We start from the raw sequence: 25,434 nt of genomic DNA, 5'->3' as shown, positions 1-25,434 counted from the left end.
GGGCCTGGGGAGGAGGGGGCGGGGCCACGGGAGGAGGGGGCGGGGCCTCCAGGAAGGGGGCGGGGGGGCGGGGCCTGAAGGGGAATAAAGAGTCCGAGGGGGGGTATGAAACCCTGGTGATTTTGACCCAAAACCCCATCGTTTTCCCCCAAAATCCACGCGGTTTTTTCCCCTCCCCCGATTTGACCCCATTTGACCATTTTTCGACCCATTTCTCGGGGTGGTTTTCACTCGTTTCGCCCCTTTTTGGGCGATTCGGGTGGATTCGGCTCTTTTCGGGTCCCTGGGGGGGGTTCGGGGCTCTTCGGGTGTTTCCGGAGCCGTTCGGGTCTTTCCGGGGCCGTTCGGGTCCCTTCGGGTGTTTCCGGAGCCGTTCGGGTCCCTTCGGGTCTTTCCGGGGCCGTTCGGGTGTTTCCGGCGCCGTTCGGGTCCCTTCGGGTCCTTCCGGGGCCCTTCGGGTCTTTCCGGGGGGGGATTCGGGTGTTTCCGGAGCCCTTCGGGTCCCTTCGGGTCTTTCCGGCGCCATTCGAGTCACTTCGGGTGTTTCCGGGGGGTGGGATTCGGGTCCCTTCGGGTGTTTCCGGCGCCGTTCGGGTCCCTTCGGCTATTTCCGGAGCCCTTCGGGTCTTTCCGGGGGGGGGGTTCGGATGTTTCCGGCGCCGTTCGGGTCCCTTCGGGTATTTCCGGGGGGGGGTTCGGGCGCCTTCGGGAGCGCTCGGGACTCGGGTCCCGCTCGGTTTCCCACTCGGCTCCGTTCGGCTCCACTCGGGTCCCATTCGGCTCCACTCGGGTCCCTTCGGCTGCACTCGGGTCCCATTCGGCTCCACTCGGGTCCCATTCAGTTCCCATTCGGCTCCACTCGGGTCCCTTCGGCTCCACTCGGTTCCCATTCGGCTCCACTCGGGTCCCATTCGGTTCCCATTCGGCTCCACTCGGGTCCCATTCGGCTCCACTCGGGTCCCATTCAGTTCCCATTCGGCTCCACTCGGGTCCCTTCGGCTCCACTCGGTTCCCATTCGGTTCCCATTCGGCTCCACTCGGTTCCCATTCGGTTCCCATTCGGCTCCACTCGGGTCCCATTCGGTTCCCATTCGGCTCCACTCGGGTCCCTTCGGCTCCACTCGGGTCCCATTCGGCTCCTCTCGGTTCCCATTCGGTTCCCTTCGGCTCCACTCGGGTCCCTTCGGCTCCACTCGGGTCCCTTCGGGTGTCTTCGGCTCCACTCGGGTCCCTTCGGGTCCCTTCGGGTCCCATTCGGCTCCTCTCGGTTCCCATTCGGTTCCCTTCGGCTCCACTCGGGTCCCTTCGGGTCCCTTCGGGTCCCATTCGGCTCCACTCGGGTCCCTTCGGGTCCCTTCGGAACCACTCGGGTCCCTTCGGCTCCGTTCGGCTCCACTCGGGTCCCTTCGGGTCTCTTCGGCTCCTTTCGGCTCCTCTCGGCTCCCCCCCCCATGGACTGGTTCCACTGCAACCGCTGCTTCCTCCAGCGCGGCTCCCGCTTCTCCGTCACCAGCTGCGGCCACGTCCTGTGCGAGCGCTGCGGGGCCGCCGGTACGCCCCCAAAACCCCCGAAAACCCCCAAAAACACCCCAAAAACCCCCAAAAACCCCCCCAAAAACCCCAAAAACCCCCTTAAAACCCCCCAAAAACCCCCAAAAACCCCCAAAAACCCCTTAAACACCCCCCCCCCCCCCCCGCCCCCGAGCGGGGGAAGCGGGAAAAGGGGTTAAAAAGGGGTAAAAATGGGGTTTTGGGGGCGATTTAAGCGTTGAAATGATTTTAGAAAAGGGTTGAGCGGCGGTTTATACCCTAAAATGGGGAAAAAAGGGGATTTTGAGTCGTTTTAAAGGCGAAAATGAGTAAAAAATGGGGGTTTTACCTCAGGTTAAAAATGGCGGGAAAATGGGGTCCCGCCTCAATTTAAACCCTAAAATGAGCAAATAAAGGGATTTTAATTCATTTTAAACACAAAAATGACCAAAAAAAAGGGATTTTAGTGCATTTTAAACCATAAAATGAGTAAAAAAGGGGATTTTGTGTCATTTTAAACTAATAAAGTGACTAAAAAAGGGGTTTTACCTCAGTTTAAAAATGGAGGGAAATGGGTTCGTGACTTAATTTAAATCCTAAAATGAGCAAATAAAGGGATTTTAATTCATTTTAATCACCAAAACGACTCAATAAAACAATTTTAATTCGTTTTAAACCCTAAAATGAGGAAAAAAGGGGGTTTTGTGTCATTTTAAACTAATAAAGTGACTAAAAAAGGGGGTTTTACCTCAGTTTAAAAATGGAGGGAAATGGGTTCGTGACTTAATTTAAATCCTAAAATGAGCAAATAAAGGGATTTTATTTCATTTTAATCACCAAAACGACTCAATAAAACAATTTTAATTCGTTTTAAACCCTAAAATGAGGAAAAAAGGGGATTTTGTGTCATTTTAAACTAATAAAGTGACTAAAAAAAGGGGTTTTACCTCAGGTTAAAAAAGGCGGGAAAACGCTTTCCCGCCTATTTTAAGCTCGAAAAGCCCCAAAAAGTGGCGTTTTCGGCCCAAATTGGGTCCCCTGGGGGTCGTGACCCCCATGGGGGGGTGGGGGACCCTCAAAACGGGGGATTTTGGGGCGTTTTGGGGCGTTTTGGTGAGTTTGGGGGTCTCCGCAGGGCGCTGTGTGGTGTGTGGGGAGCAGAGCCGCCTGCTGCCCGTGGGGAGGCAGGTGGGTGATCACGTGACCCCTGTGACCCCCATTGACCCATTGACCCCCATTGATCCCCATTGACCCCATTGACCCCATTGACCTCCATTGACCCCATTGACCCCCATTGATTCTCATTGACCCCCATTGACCCCATTGATCCCCATTGACCCATTGACCCCCATTGATCCCCATTGACCCCATTGACCCCCATTGATCCCCATTGACCCCATTGACCCCATTGACCTCCATTGACCCCATTGACCCCCATTGATCCCCATTGACCCCATTGATCCCCATTGACCCCCATTGACCCCCATTGATCCCCATTGACCCCATTGACCCCATTGACCCCCATTGATCCCCATTGACCCCATTAATCCCCATTGACCTCCATTGACCCCATTGACCCCCATTGATTCTCATTGACCCCCATTGACCCCCATTGACCCCATTGACCCATTGCCCCCATTGACCCCCATTGATCCCCATTGACCCCATTGACCCCATTGATCCCATTGACCCCTATTGCCCCCCATTGATCCCATTGACCCCATTGACCCCATTGACCCCATTGATCCCCATTGACTCCCATTGATGCATTGATCCCCATTGACTCCCATTGATCCCATTGACCCCATTGACCCCCATTGCCCCCCATTGACCCATAGACCCCCATAGACCCCCATTGACCCCCATAACCCCATTGACCCCATTGACCCCATTGACCCCGTTGATCCCCATTGACTCCATTAATCCCATTGACCCCATTGTCCCCATTGATCCATTGCCCCCATTGACCCCATTGACCCCATTGACTCCCATTGATTCCCATTGATTCCAATTGAGTCCCATTGCCCCCCATTGATTCCTATTGCCCCCATTGACCCCCATTGCCCCATTGACCCCATTGCCCCCATTGCCCCCATTGTCCCCATTGCCCCCATTGCCCCCATTGCCCCATTGACCCCCATTGCCCCCATTGTCCCCATTGCCCCCATTGCCCCCATTGTCCCCATTGCCCCCATTGACCCCATTGATCCCCATTGTTCTCCCCCAGCTCCATCCCAACCAGCGCCGGTTCTTCTCCAGCCCCACGGACACGGCCACACGGGCCCTGATGCAGCTGTCACAGGTACGGGACATGGGGACAATGGGGACATGGGGACATGGGGACAATGGGGACAATGGGGGCGATGGGGACAATGGGGGCGATAGGGGTCAATGGGGCAATGGGGGCAATGGGGACAATGGGGTCAATGGGGTCAATGGGTCAATGGGGTCAATGGGGTCAATGGGGGTCAATGTGATCAATGGGGGCGATGGGGACTATGGGGGTCAATGGGGTCAATGAGGGTCAATGGGGGTCAACGGGGGTCAATGTGGATCAATGGGGTCAATGGGTCAATGGGCTCAATGGGGATAATGGGGTCAATGGGATCAATGGGGTCAATAGGAGTCAATGGGGTCAATGGGGTAAATGGGGTCAATGGGGTCAATGGGTCAATTGGAATAATTGGGTCAATGGGGTCAATGGGATCAATGGGATCAATGGGAGTCAATGGGGGTCAATGGGATAAATTGGGGTCAATGGGGGGCAATGGGGTCAATGGGGTCAATGGGACAATGGGGACAATGGGGGTTGATGGGGGCAATAGGGAAAATGGGGTCAATGGGGGTCAATGGGTCAATGGGGCAATGGGGTCAATGGGTCAATGGGGGTCAATGGGGCAATGGGGTCAATGGGGTCAGTGGGTCAATGGGACAATGGGGTCAATGGGTCAATGGGGGTCAATGGGTCAATGGGGTCAATGGGGTCAGTGGGTCAATGGGACAATGGGGTCAATGGGTCAATGGGGGTCAATGGGGTTAATGGGTCAATGGGTCAATGGGGTCATATGAGGTCAGTGGGTCAATGGGGTCAATGGCTCAATGGAGGCAATGGGGTCAATGGGGTCATATGAGGTCAGTGGGTCAATGGTTCAATGGCTCAATGGGATCAATGGGGTCAATGGGGTCATATGAGGTCAGTGGGTCAATGGGGTCAATGGGTCAATGGGGGCGATGGGGGTCAATGGGATCAATGGGTCAGTGGTCAATGGGGTCAGTGGGTCACTGGTCCCTGGTCCCTGTCCCGTGCAGACGTGGCGGTTCCAGCGCGCTCAGGCCGAGCTGCGGGTGACGCGGCTGCGCGAGGCGGCTGAGAGAGCACAGAGAGACCTGCAGGAGGCACAGCGGTGGGACCCATAGATTGACCCATAGAGACCATAGGGACCATAGAGACCATAGAGACCATAGAGACCCATAGAGACCCATAGAGACCATAGAGACCCATAGAGACCCATAGAGACCCATAGAGACCCATAGAGACCCATAGAGACCCATAGAGACCATAGAGACCATAGAGACCCATAGAGACCATAGAGACCCATAGAGACCATAGAGACCATACAGACCCCATAGAGACCATAGAGACCCATAGAGACCATAGAGACCCATAGAGACCATAGGGACCATAGAGACCATAGAGACCATAGAGACCCATAGAGACCATAGAGACCCATAGAGACCCATAGAGACCATAGAGACCCATAGAGACCATAGAGACCCATAGAGACCCATAGAGACCCATAGGGACCCATAGAGACCATAGAGAGCCATAGAGACCATAGAGACCCATAGAGACCCATAGGGACCCATAGAGACCCATAGAGACCATAGAGACCCATAGAGACCCATAGAGACCATAGAGACCATAGAGACCATAGAGACCCATAGAGACCCATAGAGACCATAGAGACCCATAGAGACCCATAGAGACCATAGAGACCCATAGAGACCATAGAGACCCATAGAGCCCATAGAGACCATAGAGACCCATAGAGACCCATAGAGACCCATAGAGACCATAGAGACCCATAGAGACCCATAGAGACCCATAGAGACCCATAGAGACCCATAGAGACCATAGAGACCCATAGAGACCCATAGAGACCCATAGAGACCATAGAGACCCATAGAGACCCATAGAGACCCATAGAGACCATAGAGACCCATAGAGACCATAGAGACCGTAGAGACCATAGAGACCCATAGAGACCCATAGAGACCATAGAGACCGTAGAGACTCATACAGACCCATAGAGACCATAGAGACCCATAGAGACCCATAGAGACCCATAGAGACCATAGAGACCATAGAGACCCATAGGGACCCATAGAGACCCATAGAGACCCATAGAGACCATAGAGACCCATAGAGACCATAGAGACCATAGAGACCCATAGAGACCCATAGAGACCCATAGAGACCATAGAGACCATAGAGACCCATAGAGACCCATAGAGACCATAGAGACCCATAGAGACCCATAGAGACCCATAGAGACCATAGAGACCCATAGAGACCCATAGAGACCCATAGAGACCATAGAGACCGTAGAGACCATAGAGACCCATAGAGACCCATAGAGACCCATAGAGACCATAGAGACCCATAGAGACCATAGAGACCCATAGGGACCCATAGAGACCCATATGGGCGCCATATTGGGAGGGTCCCCCCCCCATTTTTGGGTTTCTTCCCCCCACTTATGGGTCTCTGTCCCCCCAGGGAGCTGCAAACGCTACGGCGGGAGAACGCGGAGCTGCGGCGGGCACAGGTACCCATAGATTGACCCATAGATTGACCCATAGAGACCCATAGAGACCATAGAGATCCATAGAGACCCATAGAGACCCATAGCGCCCCATAACTCCCTTGTCTCCCCCAGCTCTCCCCAGTCTGGCCCAGCAGGTGATGACGCCAACGACCCCCCAGCCCCATAAGTGCAGCCACTTGGGGGTCCCGGCCCCACTGACCCCCATGTGACCACCCCCCCCCCCCCACCCAGAGGCTCCACCCCCCGGCCTGTGGGCGTCACCTCCCCCGCCAGCAGCGGTGAGATCTATGGGGCAATGGGGGCAATGGGGTAAATGGGGGTCAATGGGGCAATGGGGTCAATGGAGTCAATGGGGCAATGGGGGCAATGGGACCCATAGAAACTCAATGGGGTCAATGGGATCAATGGGTCAATGGGGTCAATAGGAATCAATGGGGGTCACTGGGACCCATAGACACCCATAGAGATCAATGGGAGTCAATGGGGGTCAATGGGGGTCAATGGAGTCAATGGGGTCAATGGGGTCAATGGGACCCATAGACACCCATAGAGATCAATAAAAGTCAATGGGGGTCAATGGGGTCAATGGGGTCAATGGGTCAATGGGCGTCAATGAGGTCAATAGGAATCAATGGGGGTCACTGGGACCCATAGACACCCATAGAGATCAGTGGGGTCAATGGGTCAATGGGGATCAATGGGGTCAATGGGACCCATAGAAACTCAATGAGGGTCAATGGAGTCAATGGGTCAATGGGGTCAATGGGGTCAATGGGTCAATGGGATCAATGGGACCCATAGACACCCATAGAGATCAATAGATGTCAATGGGGGTCAATGGGGTCAATGGGATCAATGGGGTCAATGGGGTCAATGGGGTCAATGGGGTCAATGGGGGCAATGGAGTCAATGGGTCAATGGGGGTCAATGGGGTCAATGGGTCAATGGGGTCAATGGGATCAATGGATCAATGGGGTCAATGGGGGTCAATGGGAGTCAATGGGACCCATAGACACCCATATAGATCAATAGAAGTCAATGGGGTCAATGGGGTCAATGGGTCAATTGGGGTCAATGAGTCAATGGGGTCAATGGGACCCATAGAAACGCAATGGGGGTCAATGGGTCAATGGGGTCAATGGGGGTCAAGGGAGTCAATGGGGGTCAATGGGGTCAATGGGGCAATGGGGGTCAATCAATGGGGGTCAGTGGGGGTCAATCAATGGAGTTCAATCAATGGGGGTCAATGGGGATCAATGGGGATCAATCAATGGGGGTCAATCTATGGGGGCAATGGGTCAATGGGGATCAATGGGGTCAATGGGGCTCAATAAGACCCATAGAGACCCATAGAGATCAATGGGAATCAATGGGGGTCAATGGGGATCAATGAATGGGGTTCAATCAATGGAGGTCAATGGGGTCAATGGGTCAATGGGGTCAATGGGGGTCAATGGGGATCAATGAGGTTAATTGGGGGGGTCACTGGTTTATACTGGTCCATACTGGTCCCCCAGTTCCCGCCCAGCGGCGCCACCTCTGCAGCCAAACCATCAGGTAACCGCCCCAAAACTGCCCTTTTTCACCCCAAAACACCCTATTCTCCCCCCCCTCCCCCCCTTCCCCCCCCCCCATTCATTCAAATGCCCCAAACCCGCCTCTTTTCCCCCCAAAACCAGCCGCTCCGCCTCGGCCACGCCCCCCGGTGAGACCCCCCCATTTCGCGCCTTTTTCCCCCGGGCCACGCCCCCCAGCGCCGACGCCACGCCCCCTTTCCCCCCCCACGCCCGCTGGTTGGCCAGCGCTCACCGCAGCGCCTAAACCCCGCCCCCTTTCCCCCTCCTTCCCCCCATTGGTTCGCACCCTCCCTTCACCCCTCCCCAAGCCCCGCCCCTTTGCCACAGATTGGCTGCTGCAGCGGAAGCGCCGCGTCATGCCCTCACTCAACATGGCGCCCGCCTGGCAAAGGCGCCGACCAATCAGCGCCCGCCTCCCCGCGGCCCCTTAGCAACGCGCCCACCAATCCGCGCTTCCGCTCCCCCCTCCCCTTAGCAACGCGCTCACCCCTTACTCCCCCTCCCCTTAGCAACGCGCCCACCAATCCGCTCTTCTGCTCCCCCCTCCCCTTAGCAACGCGCCCACCAATCCGCTCTTCCGCTCCCCCTCCCCTTAGCAACGCGCCCACCAATCCACTCTTCCTCTCCCCCTCCCCTTAGCAACGCGCCCACCAATCCGCGCTCACTCCCCTTAGCAACGCGCCAACCAATCCGCGCTCCCCTTCTCCCCCCGCTCCCCCTCCCCTTAGCAACGCGCCCACCAATCCGCGCTCACCCCCCTTAGCAACGCGCCCACCAATCCGCGCTCCCCCTCTCCCCCCGCTCCCCCTCCCCTTAGCAACGCGCCCACCAATCCGCTCTTCCTCTCCCCCTCCCCTTAGCAACGCGCCCACCAATCCGCTCTTCTGCTCCCCCTCCTCTTAGCAACGCGCCCACCAATCCGCGCTCACTCCCCTTAGCAACGCGCCAACCAATCCGCGCTCCCCCTTATCCCCCGCTCCCCCTCCCCTTAGCAACGCCCCCACCAATCCCCGCTCCCCCCTCCCTTTGCCAGCGCGCCCAGCCAATCCCCACGCTCCCTTTCCGTCGCTTGGCAACGCGTCGCCCAATCAGCGCTCGCCTTCGCGCGCATGCGCCTCCCCGCCTCCTTTTTTGGGGCGGTTTCCCCCCTTTTTGGGCACTCCCGGCAGCCTTTGCGCTCCAAGATGGCGCTGGCGAATATCCTGCACTCATGGGAGACCCGAAAAGCGCTGGATTGGCCCCAAAATGACGACGAACGGACCCCAAATCGGGAGATTTGGCCCCAAATCGGCCGCTTCCCCTTATTGGAGGCGCCGCGTTGGGGATTCGAACCCGCGGAGCTGCCAGGACCCGGAATCCGGATCCTGCACGGAACCACCACCCTGGCGTGCAAGGTGAGGGACCCAGGAGTGCCCCAAGGGACCCAGGAGTTCGGGAGGGACCCTCTGGGGCATTCCTGGGTCCCTTGGGGCATTCCTGGGTCCCCCTGGGGCACTATTGGGGACCTATGGGGCATTCCTGGGTCCCTTGGGGCATTTCTGGGGCACTATTGGGGATCTATGGGGTATTCCTGGGTCCCTTGGGGCATTCCTGGGTCCCTCTAGGGTGGCACTGGAGGTCTATGGGGTATTCCTGGGTCCCTTGGGGCATTCCTGGGTCCCTAAGGGGCACTATTGGGGGTCTATGGGGCACTCCTGGGTCCCTTGGGGCATTCCTGGGTCCCTCTGGGGCACTCCTGGGTCCCCTTGGGGCATTCCTGAGTCCCTAAGGGGCACTATTGGGGACCTATGGGGCATTCCTGGGTCCCTTGGGGCATTCCTGGGTCCCTCTGGGGTGGCACTGGAGGTCTATGGGGCACTCCTGGGTCCCTTGGGGCATTCCTGGATCCCTAAGGGGCACTATTGGGGGTCTATGGGGCACTCTTGGGTCCCTTGGGGCATTCCTGGGTCCCTCTGGGGTGGCACTGAAGGTCTGTGGGGTATTCCTGGGTCCCTTGGGGCATTCCTGGGTCCCTTGGGGCATTCCTGGGTCCCTCTGGATTGGCACTGGAGGTCTATGGGGTATTCCTGGGTCCCCCTGGGGCACTATTGGGGATCTTTGGGGCATTCCTGGGTCCCTTGGGGCATTCCTGGGTCCCTCTGGGTCACTATTGGCAATCCATGGGGCATTCCTGGGTCCCTCTGGGGTGGCACTGGTGATCTATGGGGCATTCCTGGGTCCCCCCCCGAACTCCTGGGTCCCTTGGGGCACTCCTGGGTCCCTCTGGGGGGGCTATTAGCAATCCATGGGGCATTCCTGGGTCCCTCTCAGGAACTATTGGGTCCTTTTGGGGCACTCCTGGGTCCCTCTGGGGCACTCCTGGGTCCCTCTGGGGCACTCCTGGGTCCCCTCCCGAACTCCTGGGTCCCTTGGGGCATTCCTGGGTCCCTCTGGGGGTGGTACTGGAGGTCTATGGGGCATTCCTGGGTCCCTCCGGGTTGGCTATTACTGATCTCAGGGGCACTCCTGGGTCCCTTGGGGCACTCCTGGGTCCCTCTGGGTTACTATTGGCAATCCATGGGGTATTCCTGGGTCCCTCTGGGGCACTATTGGGGATCTGTGGGGCACTCCTGGGTCCCTTGGGGCACTCCTGGGTCCCTTGGGGCACTATTGGCAATGCATGGGGCATTCCTGGGTCCCTCTGGGGTGGCACTGGTGATCTATGGGGCATTCCTGGGTCCCTCGCGGGAACTATTGGGTCTCTCTGGGTCACTATTGGCAATCCATGGGGCATTCCTGGGTCCCTCTGGGGCACTATTGGGGATCTGTGGGGCACTCCTGGGTCCCTCAGGGGCACTCCTGGGTTCCTCTGGGGGGGATTAGGGATCTGTGGGGCACTCCTGGGTCCCTCTGGGACCCTCCTGGGTCCCTCTGGGGGGGGTATTAGCAATGCATGGGGCATTCCTGGGTCCCTCTGGGTCACTATTGCCAATCCATGGGGCATTCCTGGGTCCCTCCAGGTTGGCTATTACTCATCTCAGGGGCACTCCTGGGTCCCTTGGGGCACTCCTGGGTCCCTCTCTTTGCAGTTCCCGCACGGCGTGGTGGTGGCGGTGGATTCCCGCGCCACGGCCGGTTCCTACATCGCCTCTCAGAGCGTGGAGAAGGTTCTAGAGATCAACAGCTCCCTTTTGGGCACCATGGCCGGCGGTGCCGCCGACTGTAGCTTCTGGGAGCGCCTGTTGGCCCGCCAGTGCCGGGTGTATCGGCTGCGCAACAAGGAGCCCATTTCGGTGGCCGCCGCGTCCAAGTTGTTGGCCAACATGGTGTATCAGTACCGGGGCATGGGGCTCAGCATGGGCACCATGATCGCCGGGTGGGACAAGAGGGGGCCAGGTGGGGATACTGGGGGCTACTGGGGGCTACTGGTGGCTACTGGGGTCAGTGGGAGTCAATGGGGATCAATGGGAGTCAGTGGGTGTCAATGGGAGTCAATGGGGATCAATGGGTATCAATGGGAGTCAATGGGTATCAATGGGGGTCAATGGGGATCAATAGGAGTCAATGGGAGTCAATAGGGACTGATTGGAATCAATGGGAGTCAGTGGGAGTCAATGGGAATCAATGGGAGTCAATGGGAGTCAATAGGAACTGATTGGAATCAATGGGAGTCAGTGGGAGTCAATGGGAATCAATGGGAGTCAATAGGAACTAATTGGAATCAATGGGAGTCAATGGGAGTCAATGGGGATCAATAGAAGTCAATGGGAGTCAATACGAACTGATTGGAATCAATGGGAGTCAGTGGGAGTCAATGGGAATCAATGGGAGTCAATAGGAACTAATTGGAATCAATGGGAGTCAATGGGAGTCAATGGGAATCAATGGGAGTCAATGGGAGTCAATAGGAACTGATTGGAATCAATGGGAGTCAGTGGGAGTCAATGGGAATCAATGGGAGTCAATAGGAACTAATTGGAATCAATGGGAGTCAATGGGAGTCAATGGGGATCAATAGAAGTCAATGGGAGTCAATAGGAACTGATTGGAATCAATGGGAGTCAGTGGGAGTCAATGGGAATCAATGGGAGTCAATAGGAACTAATTGGAATCAATGGGAGTCAATGGGAGTCAATGGGGATCAATAGAAGTCAATGGGAGTCAATAGGAACTGATTGGAATCAATGGGAGTCAGTGGGAGTCAATGGGAATCAATGGGAGTCAATAGGAACTAATTGGAATCAATGGGGGTCAGTGGGAGTCAATGGGGATCAATGGAAGTCAATGGGGGTCAATAGGAATGAATTGGAATCAATGGGAGTTGATGGGAGTCAATAGGAACTAATTGGAATCAATGGGGGTCAATAAGAATTAATGGGAGTCAATGGGGATTAATGGGGGTTAATAGGGTTCAATTGGAGTCAATGGGAATCAATGGAGTCAATGGTGTCAATAGGAGTCAATGGGGATCAATGGGGGTCAATAGGGTTCAATAGGAATCAATGGGGGTCAATAGGAATGAATGGGAGTCAATGGGGGTTAATAGGAATCAATTGGAATCAATGGGGGTCAATGGGAGTCAATGGGGTCAATGGGGGTTAATAGGAATCAATGGGAGTCAATGGGGGTCAATGGGGTCAATGGGGGTTAATAGGAATCAATGGGAGTCAGTGGGATCAATGGGGTCAATGGGGATCAATGGGGTCAATGGGGTGAAGTTGTTGGCCAACATGGTGTATCAGTACCGGGGCATGGGGCTCAGCATGGGCACCATGATCGCCGAGTGGGACAAGAGGGGGCCAGGTGGGGATACTGGGGGCTACTGGGGGCTACTGGTGGCTACTGGGGTCAGTGGGAGTCAATGGGGATCAATGGGAGTCAGTGGGTGTCAATGGGAGTCAATGGGGATCAATGGGTATCAATGGGAGTCAATGGGTATCAATGGGAGTCAATGGGTATCAGTGGGAGTCAATGGGGATCGATAGGAATCAATGGGAGTCAATAGGGACTGATTGGAATCAATGGGAGTCAGTGGGAGTCAATGGGAATCAATGGGAGTCAATAGGAACTAATTGGAATCAATGGGAGTCAATGGGAGTCAATGGGGATCAATAGAAGTCAATGGGAGTCAATAGGAACTGATTGGAATCAATGGGAGTCAGTGGGAGTCAATGAGAATCAATGGGAGTCAATAGGAACTAATTGGAATCAATGGGAGTCAATGGGAGTCAATGGGGATCAATAGAAGTCAATGGGAGTCAATAGGAACTGATTGGAATCAATGGGAGTCAGTGGGAGTCAATGGGAATCAATGGGAGTCAATAGGAACTAATTGGAATCAATGGGAGTCAATGGGAGTCAATGGGGATCAATAGAAGTCAATGGGAGTCAATAGGAACTGATTGGAATCAATGGGAGTCAGTGGGAGTCAATGGGAATCAATGGGAGTCAATAGGAACTAATTGGAATCAATGGGGGTCAGTGGGAGTCAATGGGGATCAATGGAAGTCAATGGGGGTCAATAGGAATGAATTGGAATCAATGGGAGTTGATGGGAGTCAGTAGGAACTAATTGGAATCAATGGGGGTCAATAAGAATTAATGGGAGTCAATGGGGATTAATGGGGGTTAATAGGGTTCAATTGGAGTCAATGGGAATCAATGGAGTCAATGGTGTCAATAGGAGTCAATGGGGATCAATGGGGGTCAATAGGGTTCAATAGGAATCAATGGGGGTCAATAGGAATGAATGGGAGTCAATGGGGGTTAATAGGAATCAATTGGAATCAATGGGGGTCAATGGGAGTCAATGGGGTCAATGGGGGTTAATAGGAATCAATGGGAGTCAATGGGGGTCAATGGGGTCAATGGGGGTTAATAGGAATCAATGGGAGTCAATGGGGGTCAATGGGGTCAATGGGGGTTAATAGGAATCAATGGGAGTCAGTGGGATCAATGGGATCAATGGGGTCAATGGGGTCAAGTTGTTGGCCAACATGGTGTATCAGTACCGGGGCATGGGGCTCAGCATGGGCACCATGATCGCCGGGTGGGACAAGAGGGGGCCAGGTGGGGATACTGGGGGCTACTGGGGGGCACTGGTGGCTACTGGGGGCAATGGGAGTCAATGGGAGTCAATAGGAACCAATAGGGGTCAATGGGGGGCAATGGGGATCAATGGGACTCAGTAGGAATCAATGGAGGTTAATAGGAACTAATTGGAATCAATGGGGGTCAATGGGAGTCAATGGGGATCAGTGGGAGTCAATGGGGATCAATGGGACTCAGTAGGAATCAATGGAGGTTAATAGGAACTAATTGGAAGCAATGGGCGTCAATGGGAGTCAATGGGGATCAATGGAAGTCAATGGGAATCAATGGGGTCAATGGGAATCAATGGGAGTCAATGGGGGTCAATAGGAATTAATGGGGAGCAGTGAGGGGCAATGGGAGTCAATGGGGATCAATGGGGGTCAATACAAATCAATGGGAGTCAATAGGAACCAATTGGAATCCATGGGACTCAATGAGAATCAATAGGAATCAATGGGGGGCAATGGGGTCAATGGGGATCAATAGGAATTAATGGGGGTCAGTGGGAATCAATGGGAGTCAATAGGAATCAATGCTAGTCAATAGGAATCAATGGGGGTCAATAGGAATCAATGGAAGTCAATGGGAATCAATGGGAGTCGATGGGGTCAATAGGAATTAATGGGGGGCAATGGGGTCAATGGGAGTCAATGGGGGTCAATGTGAATCAATGGGGTCAATAGGAATTAATGGGGGGCAATGGGGATCAATAGGAATCAATGGGAGTCGATGGGGGTTAATAGGAATCAATTGGAGTCAATGGGGTCAATGGGACTCAATTGGAATCAATGGGGGTCAATAGGAATCAATGGGGGTCACTGAGACCCATAGAGACCAATAGAAGTCAATGGGAGTCAATGGGGTCAATGGGGATCAATGGGACTCAATAGGAATCTATGGAAGTCAATGGGAATCAATGGGACTTAATAGGAATCAATGGGACTTAATAGGAGTCAATGGGAGTCAATTGGAGTCAAGGGGGGCAATGGGGGTCAATGGGAGTCAATGGGGGTTAATAGGAATCAATGGGAATCAATGGAGTCAATGGGGTCAATGGGGGGCAATGGGAGTCAATGGGGGCAATGAGGGTCAGTGGGATCAATGGGGTCAATGGGGTGAAGTTGTTGGCCAACATGGTGTATCAGTACCGGGGCATGGGGCTCAGCATGGGCACCATGATCGCCGGGTGGGACAAGAGGGGGCCAGGTGGGGATACTGGGGGGTACTGGGGGCTACTGGTGGCTACTGGGGGCAATGGGAGTCAATAGGAACTAATTGGAATCAATGGGGATCAATGGTGGTCAATGGGAGTCAATGGGTATCAATGGGAGTCAATGGGTGTCAATGGGAGCCAATAGGAATCAGTGGGAGTCAATGGGAATCAATAGGAGTCAATGGGAATCAATGGGAGTCAATAGGAGCTAATTGGGATCAATGGGAGTCAATGGGGATCAATGGAAGTCAATGGGCGTTAATGGGAATCAATGGGAGTCAATGGGTACTAATAGAAATCAATGAGGGTCAATGGGGGTCAATAGGAATTAATGGGGGTCAATAGAAATCAATGGGGGTCGATTGGAATCAATGGGAGTCGATTGGAGTCAATGGGGGTCAATAGGAATCAATGGGGGTCAATAGGAATCAATGGGGGTCAATAGGAATCAATGGGGGGCAATGGGGTCAATGGGAGTCAATGGGGTCAATGGGACTCAATTGGAATCAATGGGGGTCGATAGGAATCAATGGGGGTCACTGGGACCCATAGAGATCAATAGAAGTCAATGGGGGTCAATGGGGATCAATGGGACTCAATAGGAATATATGGAAGTCAATGGGAATCAATGGGACTTAATAGGAATCAATGGGAGTCAATTGGAGTCAAGGGGGGCAATGGGGGTCAATGGGAGTCAATGGGGGTTAATAGGAATCAATGGGAATCAATAGAGTCAATGGGGTCAATGGGGGGCAATGGGAGTCAATGGGGGCAATGAGGGTCAGTGGGATCAATGGGGTGAAGTTGTTGGCCAACATGGTGTATCAGTACCGGGGCATGGGGCTCAGCATGGGCACCATGATCGCCGGGTGGGACAAGAGGGGGCCAGGTGGGGATACTGGGGGCTACTGGGGGCTACTGGTGGCTACTGGGGGCAATGGGGCCAGTGGGAGTCAATGGGAGTCAATAGGAACCAATAGGGGTCAATGGGGGGCAATGGGGATCAATGGGAGTCAATAGGGATCAATGGGAGTCAATGGGTATCAATGGGACTCAGTAGGAATCAATGGGGGTTAATAGGAACTAATTGGAATCAATGGGGGTCAATGGGAGTCAATGGGGATCAATGGGAGTCAATGGGTATCAATGGGACTCAGTAGGAATCAATGAGGGTTAATAGGAACTAATTGGAATCAATGGGGGTCAATGGGAGTCAATAGGAATCAATGGAAGTCAGTGGGGTCAATGGGAATCAATTGGAATCAATGGGAGTCAATTGGGTCAATGGGAATTAATGGGGGGCAGTGGGGGACAATGGGAGTCAATGGGGATCGATGGGGGTCAATAGAAATCAATGGGAGTCAATAGGAATCAATGGGGTCAATGGGGGTCAATGGGGTCAATGGGTCAATGGGTGTGAATGGGGATCAATGGGTGTTAATGGGTGTTAATGGGTGTCAATGGGGTCAATGGGTGTTAATGGGTGTCAGTGGGGTTAATGGGTGTTAATGGGTGCGAATGGGTGTTAATGGGGGTTAATGGATCAATGGGTGTCAATGGGTGTTAATGGGCGTTAATGGGTTAATGGGTGTTAATGGGTGCGAATGGGTGTTAATGGGGGTTAATGGATCAATGGGTGTTAATGGGCGTTAATGGGTTAATGGGTGTCAATGGGTGTTAATGGGCGTTAATGGGGGTTAATGGATCAATGGGTGTTAATGGGCGTTAATGCGTTAATGGGTTAATGGGGGTTAATGGGTGTGAATGGGTGTTAATGAGGGTTAATGGATCAATGGGTGTTAATGGGCGTTAATGGGTTAATGGGTGTCAATGGGTGTTAATGGGCGTTAATGGGTTAATGGGTGTCAATGGGTGTGAATGGGTGTTAATGGGGGTTAATGGGTCAATGGGTGTTAATGGGGGTTAATGGGTCAGTGGGTGTCAATGGGTGTGAATGGGTGTTAATGGGGGTTAATGGATCAATGGGTGTTAATGGGGGTTAATGGGTCAGTGGGTGTTAATGGGCGTTAATGGGTTAATGGGTGTGAATGGGGGTTAATGGGTCAATGGGTGTGAATGGGTGTGAATGGGGGTTAATGGGCGTTAATGGATCAATGGGTGTTAATGGGGGTTAATGGGTTAATGGGTGTCAATGGGTGTGAATGGGTGTGAATGGGGGTTAATGGGTCAATGGGTGTTAATGGGGGTTAATGGGGGTTAATGGGTCAATGGGTGTGAATGGGGGTTAATGGGTTAATGGGTGTCAATGGGTGCGAATGGGTGTTAATGGGGATTAATGGATCAATGGGTGTTAATGGGCGTTAATGGGTTAATGGGTGTCAATGGGTGTGAATGGGTGTGAATGGGGGTTAATGGGTCAATGGGTGTTAATGGGGGTTAATGGATCAATGGGTGTTAATGGGCGTTAATGGGTCAATGGGTGTCAATGGGTGTGAATGGGTGTGAATGGGGGTTAATGGGTCAATGGGTGTGAATGGGGGTTAATGGGTCAATGGGTGTTAATGGGTGTGAATGGGTGTGAATGGGGGTTAATGGGTTAATGGGGGTTAATGGGGGTCAATGGGTTAATGGGGGTCAATGGGGTCAATGGGTGTTAATGGGGGTCAATGGGTGTGAATGGGGGTCAATGGTTGTGAATGGGTGTGAATGGGTGTTAATGGGTGTTAATGGGGGTCAGTGGGCGTGAATGGGTGTTAATGGGTGTGAATGGGGGTCAATGGGTGTTAATGAGGTCAGTGGGAGTCAATGGGGTCAATGGGTGTTAATGGGGGTCGATGGGAATCAATTGACGCCCATTGACTCCCATTGATTCCAATTCATTCCTATTGACCCCCATTGACTTCCATTGCCCCCCATTGATTCCTATTGACCCCATTGATTCCCATTGATTCCCATTGACCCCCATTGACCCCCATTGATTCCCATTGATTCCCATTGACTCCCATTGATTCCCCATTGAGCCCATTGATTCCCATTGCCCCCCATTGCCCCCCATTGCCCCCCATTGACTCCGTTGACTCCCATTGATCTCCATTGATTCCCATTGCCCCCCATTGCCCCCCATTGACTCCGTTGACTCCCATTGATCTCCATTGATTCCCATTGCCCCCCATTGCCCCCATTGCCCCCATTGCCCCCATTGCCCCATTGCCCCATTGCCCCCCATTGCCTCCATTGACTCCATTGACTCCCATTGACTCCATTGACTCCCATTGCCCCCCATTGCCCCCCATTGCCCCCCATTGCCCCATTGCCCCCCATTGCCCCCCATTGACTCCATTGACTCCCATTGATCTGCATTGCCCCCCATTGCCCCCCATTGCCTCCCATTGCCCCCATTGCCCCCCATTGCCCCCAGTGATCTCCATTGACTCCTATTGACTCCATTGCCTCCTATTGACCCCCATTGACCCATTGACCCATTGACTCCATTGACTCCATTGATTCCCATTGCCCCCCATTGCCTCCATTGCCTCCATTGACTCCATTGACTCCATTGACTCCCATTGCCCCCCATTGCCCCCCATTGCCCCCCATTGCCCCCCATTGCCCCCCATTGCCCCCCATTGCCCCCCATTGCCTCCATTGACTCCCATTGACTCCCATTGACTCCATTGACTCCCATTGACTCCATTGACTCCCATTGACTCCCATTGACTCCATTGACTCCCATTGATCTGCATTGCCCCCCATTGCCCCCCATTGCCCCCCATTGCCCCCATTGCCCCCCATTGCCCCCAGTGATCTCCATTGACTCCCATTGACTCCATTGCCTCCTATTGACCCCCATTGACCCATTGACTCCATTGACTCCATTGATTCCCATTGACTTCCATTGCCCCCCATTGCCCCCCATTGCCCCCCATTGCCCCCAGTGATCTCCATTGACTCCCATTGACTCCATTGCCTCCTATTGACCCCCATTGACCCATTGACCCATTGACTCCATTGACTCCATTGATTCCCATTGCCCCCCATTGATTCCCATTGATTCCCATTGATTCCCATTGATTCCCATTGATTCCCATTGATTCCCATTGACTCCCATTGACTCCCATTGACTCCCATTGACCCCATTGACTCCCATTGACTCCATTGACCCCCATTGACTCCCATTGACTCCATTGACCCCCATTGATTCCCATTGATTCCCATTGACTCCCATTGCCCCCCATTGATTCCCATTGACCCCCATTGACTCCCATTGACTCCATTGACCCCCATTGATTCCCATTGACTCCATTCATTCCCATTCATTCCCATTGCCCCCCATTGCCCCCCATTGCCCCCCATTGCCCCCCATTGCCCCCCATTGACTCCCATTGCCCCCATTGCCCCCATTGCCCCCATTGCCCCCATTGCCCCCCATACCTCACCCTATACATCCCACAGGTCTGTACTACGTGGACAGCGACGGCACCCGCGTCCCAGGCTCCGCCTTCTCGGTGGGTTCAGGCTCCGCCTACGCCTACGGGGTCCTCGACCGCTCCTTAGAGCCGGGGCTGTCCGCGGAGGCCGCCTGCGCCCTGGCGCGCCGCGCCATCTATCAGGCAGCCCATAGGGACGCCTATTCGGGGGGGCGGGTGGCGGTGTACCACGTAGGACCCCAAGGGTGGCGCCGCGTGTCATGTGACAACATGGCCGACCTCCAGGGGCGCTACGGGGACCCCCAACCCCAATAAATCCCCCCCCCCTATAATGGGAATGGAATGTGCCATTGAGTGCTGTTGTTAATGAACAGGGACCCAGGAGTGCCCCACAAGGGACCCAGGAGTGCCCCCCAAGAGCGTGGAGGTGGAGGTTGTCAGTAGGTTCCAGAGTGAACGCAATGGGGAGGGATATGGGGACCCAGGAGTGCCCCAAAGGGACCCAGGAGTGCCCCATAGATCCCCATTGTTAACACTTAGGGACCCAGGAGTGCCCCAGAGGGACCCAGGAGTGCCCCAAAGGACCCCAAAGATACACCAGAGGGACCCAGGAGTGCCCCAAAGGGACTCAAGTGTGGCACTAGGGGACCCAGGAGTGCCCCATTTGGACCCAGGAGTGCCCCAAGGGACCCCATGATACACCAGAGGGACCCAGGAGTGCCCCAAGGGACCCTTAGAGTACGTTAGAGGGACCCAGGAGTGCCCCATTTGGACCCAGGAGTGCCCCAAAGGACCCCAGAGATACACCAGAGGGACCCAGGAGTGCCCCAGAGGGACCCAGGAGTGCCCCAAAGGACCCCAAAGATACACCAGAGGGACCCAGGAGTGCCCCAAGGGTCCCCAAGAATACATAAGAGGGACCCAGGAGTGCCCCATTTGGACCCAGGAGTGCCCCAAGGGACCCCAAAGATACACCAAAGGGACCCAGGAGTGCCCCAAAGGGACTCAAGTGTGGCACTTGGGGACCCAGGAGTGCCCCAAAGGACCCCAAAGATACACCAGAGGGACCCAGGAGTGCCCCATGTGGACCCAGGAGTGCCCCATAGATCCTTATAGTTGCCGCTTAGGGACCCAGGAGTGCCCCAGGGGACCCCAAAGATACATCAAAGGGACCCAGGAGTGCCCCATTGATCCCCATTGTTAATGCACAGGGACCCAGGAGTGCCCCAAGAGCCAGGAGGTGGAGGTTGTCAGTAGGTTCCAGAGTGAACGCAATGGGGGGCGATATGGGGGGGGAATGGGGACCCAGGAGTGCCCCAAAGGGACTCAAATATGGCACCTGGGGACCCAGGAGTGCCCCAGAAGGACCCAGGAGTGCCCCAAGGACCCCAAGAATACACCAAAGGGACCCAGGAGTGCCCCTTGGGGACCCAAGAGTTCGGGGGGGGGACCCAGGAGTTCGGGGGGGGACCCAGGAGTTCAGGAGGGACCCAGGCGTGCCCCAAGGGACCCAGGCGTGCCCCAAGGGACCCAGGCGTCCGGGTGGGCGTGGCAGCGGCCGGACCGGTTCCTCTGCTCCAATAGGGGGCGGGTGCGTCAGCGGTTGCCCAATAGGGAGCCAATGGGAGCCGCCCTTGCCCAATAGGGAGCCAATGGGGAGCCGCCCTTGCCCAATAGGGAGCCAATGGGAGCCGCCCTTGCCCAATAGGGAGCCAATGGGAGCCGCCCTTGCCCAATAGGGAGCCAATGGGAGCCGCCCTTGCCAAATAGGGAGCCAATGGGGAGCCGCCCTTGCCAAATAGTGACCCATAGGAACTCATAGACCCCCATTGCCCTATAGTGACCCATAGGGACCCCATAGAGTGACCCATAGGGACCCTATAGACCCCCATTGCCCTATAGTGCCCCATAGGAACCCCATAGAGTGACCCATAGGGACCCCATAGACCCCCATTGCCCAATAGTGACCCATAGGGACCCCATAGAGTGACCCATAGGGACCCCATAGAGTGACCCATAGGGACCCCATAGACCCCCATTGCCCAATAGTGACCCATAGGAACCCCATAGAGTGACCCATAGGAACCCATAGAGTGACCCATAGGGACCCCATAGACCCCCATTGCCCTATAGTGACCCATAGGGACCCCATAGAGTGACCCATAGGGACCCCATAGACCCCCATTGCCCAATAGTGACCTATAGGGACCCCATAGAGTGACCCATAGGAACCCATAGAGTGACCCATAGGGACCCCATAGACCCCCATTGCCCAATAGTGACCCATAGGGACCCCATAGAGTGACCCATAGGGACCCCATAGACCCCCATTGCCCAATAGTGACCCATAGGAACCCCATAGAGTGACCCATAGGAACCCATAGAGTGACCCATAGGGACCCCATAGACCCCCATTGCCCTATAGTGACCCATAGGAACCCCATAGAGTGACCCATAGGGACCCATAGAGTGACCCATAGGGACCCCATAGACCCCCATTGCCCTATAGTGACCCATAGGGACCCCATAGAGTGACCCATAGGGACCCCATAGACCCCCATTGCCATATAGTGACCCATAGGAACCCCATAGACCCCCCCCCATTGCCATATAGTGACCCATAGGGACCCCATAGAGTGACCCATAGGGACCCCATAGACCCCCCCCATTGCCATATAGTGCCCCATAGGAACCCATAGATACCCATTGCCCTATAGCGCCCCATAGAAACCCCATAGACCCCCCCCATTGCCCTATAGTGCCCCATAGGGACCCCATAGACCCCCTCCCATTGCCATATAGTGCCCCATAGGAACCCCATAGACCCCTATTGCCCTATAGTGCCCCATAGGAACCCCATAGAGTGCCCCATAGGGACCCCACAGACCCCCCTTGCCCTATAGCACCCCATAGACCCCCATTGCCCTATAGCACCCCATAGAAACCCCATAGACCCCCCCATTGCCAAATACTGCTCCATAGAGAACCCCATAGCGCCCCCCCCTTGCCCAATACTGAGCCATTGGGCGCCCCGCCGGCCACGCCCCCTCGGCGCTGAGTGGCTGAGACGTCTGAGGGGGGCGTGTCCCCCGCGCCGGCCACGCCCACTCGGCGCTGAGTGGCTGAGGGGTGGGAGGGGGGAGCGTGTCCCCCGCGCCGGCCACGCCCCCTCGGCGCTGAGTGGCTGAGGGGTGGGAGGGGGCGTGGCCTCGCGGGGGCCACGCCCCTTGTGTCTGGCCACGCCCCCTCGCCCCCGCATTTACGGCTGCGCGGGGGGAGCGGGAGCGACTGGGACGGACTGGGACGGACTGGGAGGTAACTGGTTATACTGGGGGGCATTGGGGGGTCATTGGGGGCACTGGGAGGGACTGGGGGGGGTTACTGGGGGGGATTGGGGGTCACTGGTTATACTGGGAGGGACTGGGGGGGGTTAATGGGGGGGATTGGGGGGTTACTGGTTATACTGGGAGGGACTGGGGGGGTCACTGGTTGTACTGGGAGGCATTGGGGGGTCACTGGTTATACTGGGAGGGAATGGGGGGGTCACTGGTTATACTGGGAGGGGTCACTGGTTATACTGGGGGGGTCACTGGTTATACTGGGAGTTAATGGGGGGGTCACTGGTTATACTGGGAGGGGTCACTGGTTATACTGGGGGGGTCACTGGTTATACTGGGAGTTAATGGGGGGTCACTGGTTATACTGGGAGGGACTGGGAGGGGTTAATGGGGGGATTGGGGGGTCATTGGTTATACTGGGAGGGGTCACTGGTTATACTGGGAGGGGTAACTGGTTATACTGGGGGGTCACTGGTTATACTGGGAGGGGTCACTGGTTATACTGGGAGGTACTGGGGGGGTCACTGGTTATACTGGGGGGCACTGGGGGGTCACTGGTTATACTGGGAGGGGTCACTGGTTATACTGGGAGTTAATGGGGGGGTAACTGGGAGTTACTGGGAGTCATTGGGGGGGTCACTGGTTATACTGGGAGGGGTCACTGGTTATACTGGGAGTTAATGGGGGGGTCACTGGTTATACTGGGAGAGGTCACTGGTTATACTGGGGGGGTCACTGGTTATACTGGGAGTTAATGGGGGGGTAACTGGGAGTTACTGGGAGTCATTGGGGGGTCACTGGTTATACTGGGAGGGGTCACTGGTTATACTGGGAGTTAATGGGGGGGTCACTGGTTATACTGGGGGAGTTACTGGGAGTTACTGGGAGCTACTGGGGGGGTAACTGGGAGATACTGGGAGGGGTCACTGGTTATACTGGGGGGGGTCACTGGTTATACTGGGGGGTCACTGGTTATACTGGGGAGTAACTGGGAGGCACTGGGGGGGGTCACTGGTTATACTGGGAGGCACTGGGAGGGGTAACTGGGAGCTACTGGGAGTCATTGGGGGGCACTGGGGGGGTCACTGGTTATACTGGGAGGGGTCACTGGTTATACTGGGAGGTACTGGGGGGTCACTGGTTATACTGGGAGGGGTCACTGGTTATACTGGGAGCACTGGGAGGGGCAACTGGGAGTCACTGGGAGTCACTGGGAGGGGTTTACTGGTCAAACTGGGGGAACTGGTCAGACTGGAACACGCCCGGACGCCTGGGTCCCTGCCCGGACGCCTGGGTCCCTGCGGCACGGGGGGGGCGGGGCCAAACTGGGAGGGACTGGTTTATACTGGGAGGGGTTACTGGGCCATCCTGGGGCCCATTGGTCCATACTGGGAGTTACTGGTTTATACTGGGAGGGGTTACTGGGCCATCCTGGGTCTTACTGGTTTATACTGGGAGGAACTGGGTGGGTGGTTTGAGGGCTCTTACTGGTTTATAATGGGCCATACTGGTTTATACTGGGCCATACTGGTTTCCTGTGTGGGTCTATACTGGTTTATACTGGTTTATATTGGTTTATACTGGTTTATAGTGGTTTATAGTGGTTTATAGTGGTTTATAGTGGTTTATACTGGTTTATACTGGTTTATACTGGTTTATAGTGGTTTATATTGGTTTATACTGGTTTATAGTGGTTTATACTGGGAGGGACCTGAAGGCTTCAATAGGGGGGTCTTACTGGTCTATACTGGTCTATACTGGTCTATACTGGTCCATACTGGTGCTGTGCTGCAGCTCAATGGGCTGTACTGGGTTATACTGGGTTATACTGGGTTATACTGGGTTATACTGGGAAGGGCCTGGAGGGCTTAATGGGTCAGTCCAGGGGCTCTTACTGGTTCTTACTGGTCTATACTGGTCCACACTGGTTTATACTGGTGTTTACTGGTTCCTACTGGTTTATAGTGGTTTATACTGGTTTCTACTGGTCCATAATGGTCATACTGGTTTATACTGGTTTATACTGGTCCATAATGGTCATATTGGTTTCTACTGGTTTATAATGGCTTATACTGGTCCATAATGGTCATACTGGTTTCTACTGGTTTATACTGGTCCTACTGGTCCATAATGGTCATACTGGTTTATACTGGCTTATACTGGTCCATACTGGTCCATACTGGTTTCTACTGGTCATACTGGTTTATAGTGGTCCATACTGGTCCATAATGGTCATACTGGTTTCTACTGGTTTATACTGGTTTATACTGGTCCATAATGGTCATACTGGTTTCTACTGGTCCATAATGATCATACTGCTTTATACTGGTCCATACTGGTCCATACTGGTCCATACTGGTTTATACTGGTTTATACTGGTTTATACTGGTTTATAGTGGTTTATAGTGGTTTATAGTGGTTTATAGTGGTTTATACTGGTTTATAGTGGTTTATAGTGGTTTATAGTGGTTTATAGTGGTTTATAGT

At 54.6% G+C, this 25,434-nt stretch overlaps 2 protein-coding genes across 2 annotated transcripts in view; both read left to right on the top strand.

Annotated features, from left to right (window-relative positions):
* Positions 1 to 6,616: 6,616 nt before the first annotated feature.
* On the top strand, positions 6,617 to 19,951 carry PSMB5 (proteasome 20S subunit beta 5). The gene is made up of 5 exons (XM_080361561.1): positions 6,617 to 6,637; positions 7,877 to 7,916; positions 9,106 to 9,330; positions 11,005 to 11,311; positions 19,635 to 19,951. The coding sequence occupies exons 3-5, from the start codon at positions 9,121 to 9,123 to the stop codon at positions 19,922 to 19,924; spliced, it is 807 nt and encodes a 268-aa protein (XP_080217687.1). The 5' UTR covers positions 6,617 to 6,637; positions 7,877 to 7,916; positions 9,106 to 9,120; the 3' UTR covers positions 19,925 to 19,951.
* A 2,928-nt stretch (positions 19,952 to 22,879) lies between these two features.
* Positions 22,880 to 25,434, top strand: part of TGM1 (transglutaminase 1) — a gene marked incomplete at its 3' end in the record, with an annotated part of 45,189 nt that continues 42,634 nt past the window's right edge. Inside the window, exon 1 of the mRNA XM_080361568.1 lies at positions 22,880 to 22,924. The remainder of the gene's footprint in view (positions 22,925 to 25,434) is intronic.

This window comes from Nesoenas mayeri (genome assembly GCF_963082525.1).
Source record: "Nesoenas mayeri genome assembly, chromosome: 34".
Classification (NCBI taxonomy): Eukaryota; Metazoa; Chordata; class Aves; order Columbiformes; family Columbidae; genus Nesoenas; species Nesoenas mayeri.
This window is presented reverse-complemented; position numbering and strand designations above follow the sequence as displayed.

Excerpts from the sequence above, each read along its gene's own strand:
- PSMB5 (XM_080361561.1), top strand. The coding sequence starts at position 9,121 with ATGGCGCTGGCGAATATCCTGCACTCATGGGAGACCCGAAAAGCGCTG. Across the intron at positions 9,331-11,004 it reads CCACCACCCTGGCGTGCAAG|TTCCCGCACGGCGTGGTGGT; the intron begins GTGAGGGACCCA and ends CTCTCTTTGCAG. Across the intron at positions 11,312-19,634 it reads GTGGGACAAGAGGGGGCCAG|GTCTGTACTACGTGGACAGC; the intron begins GTGGGGATACTG and ends TACATCCCACAG.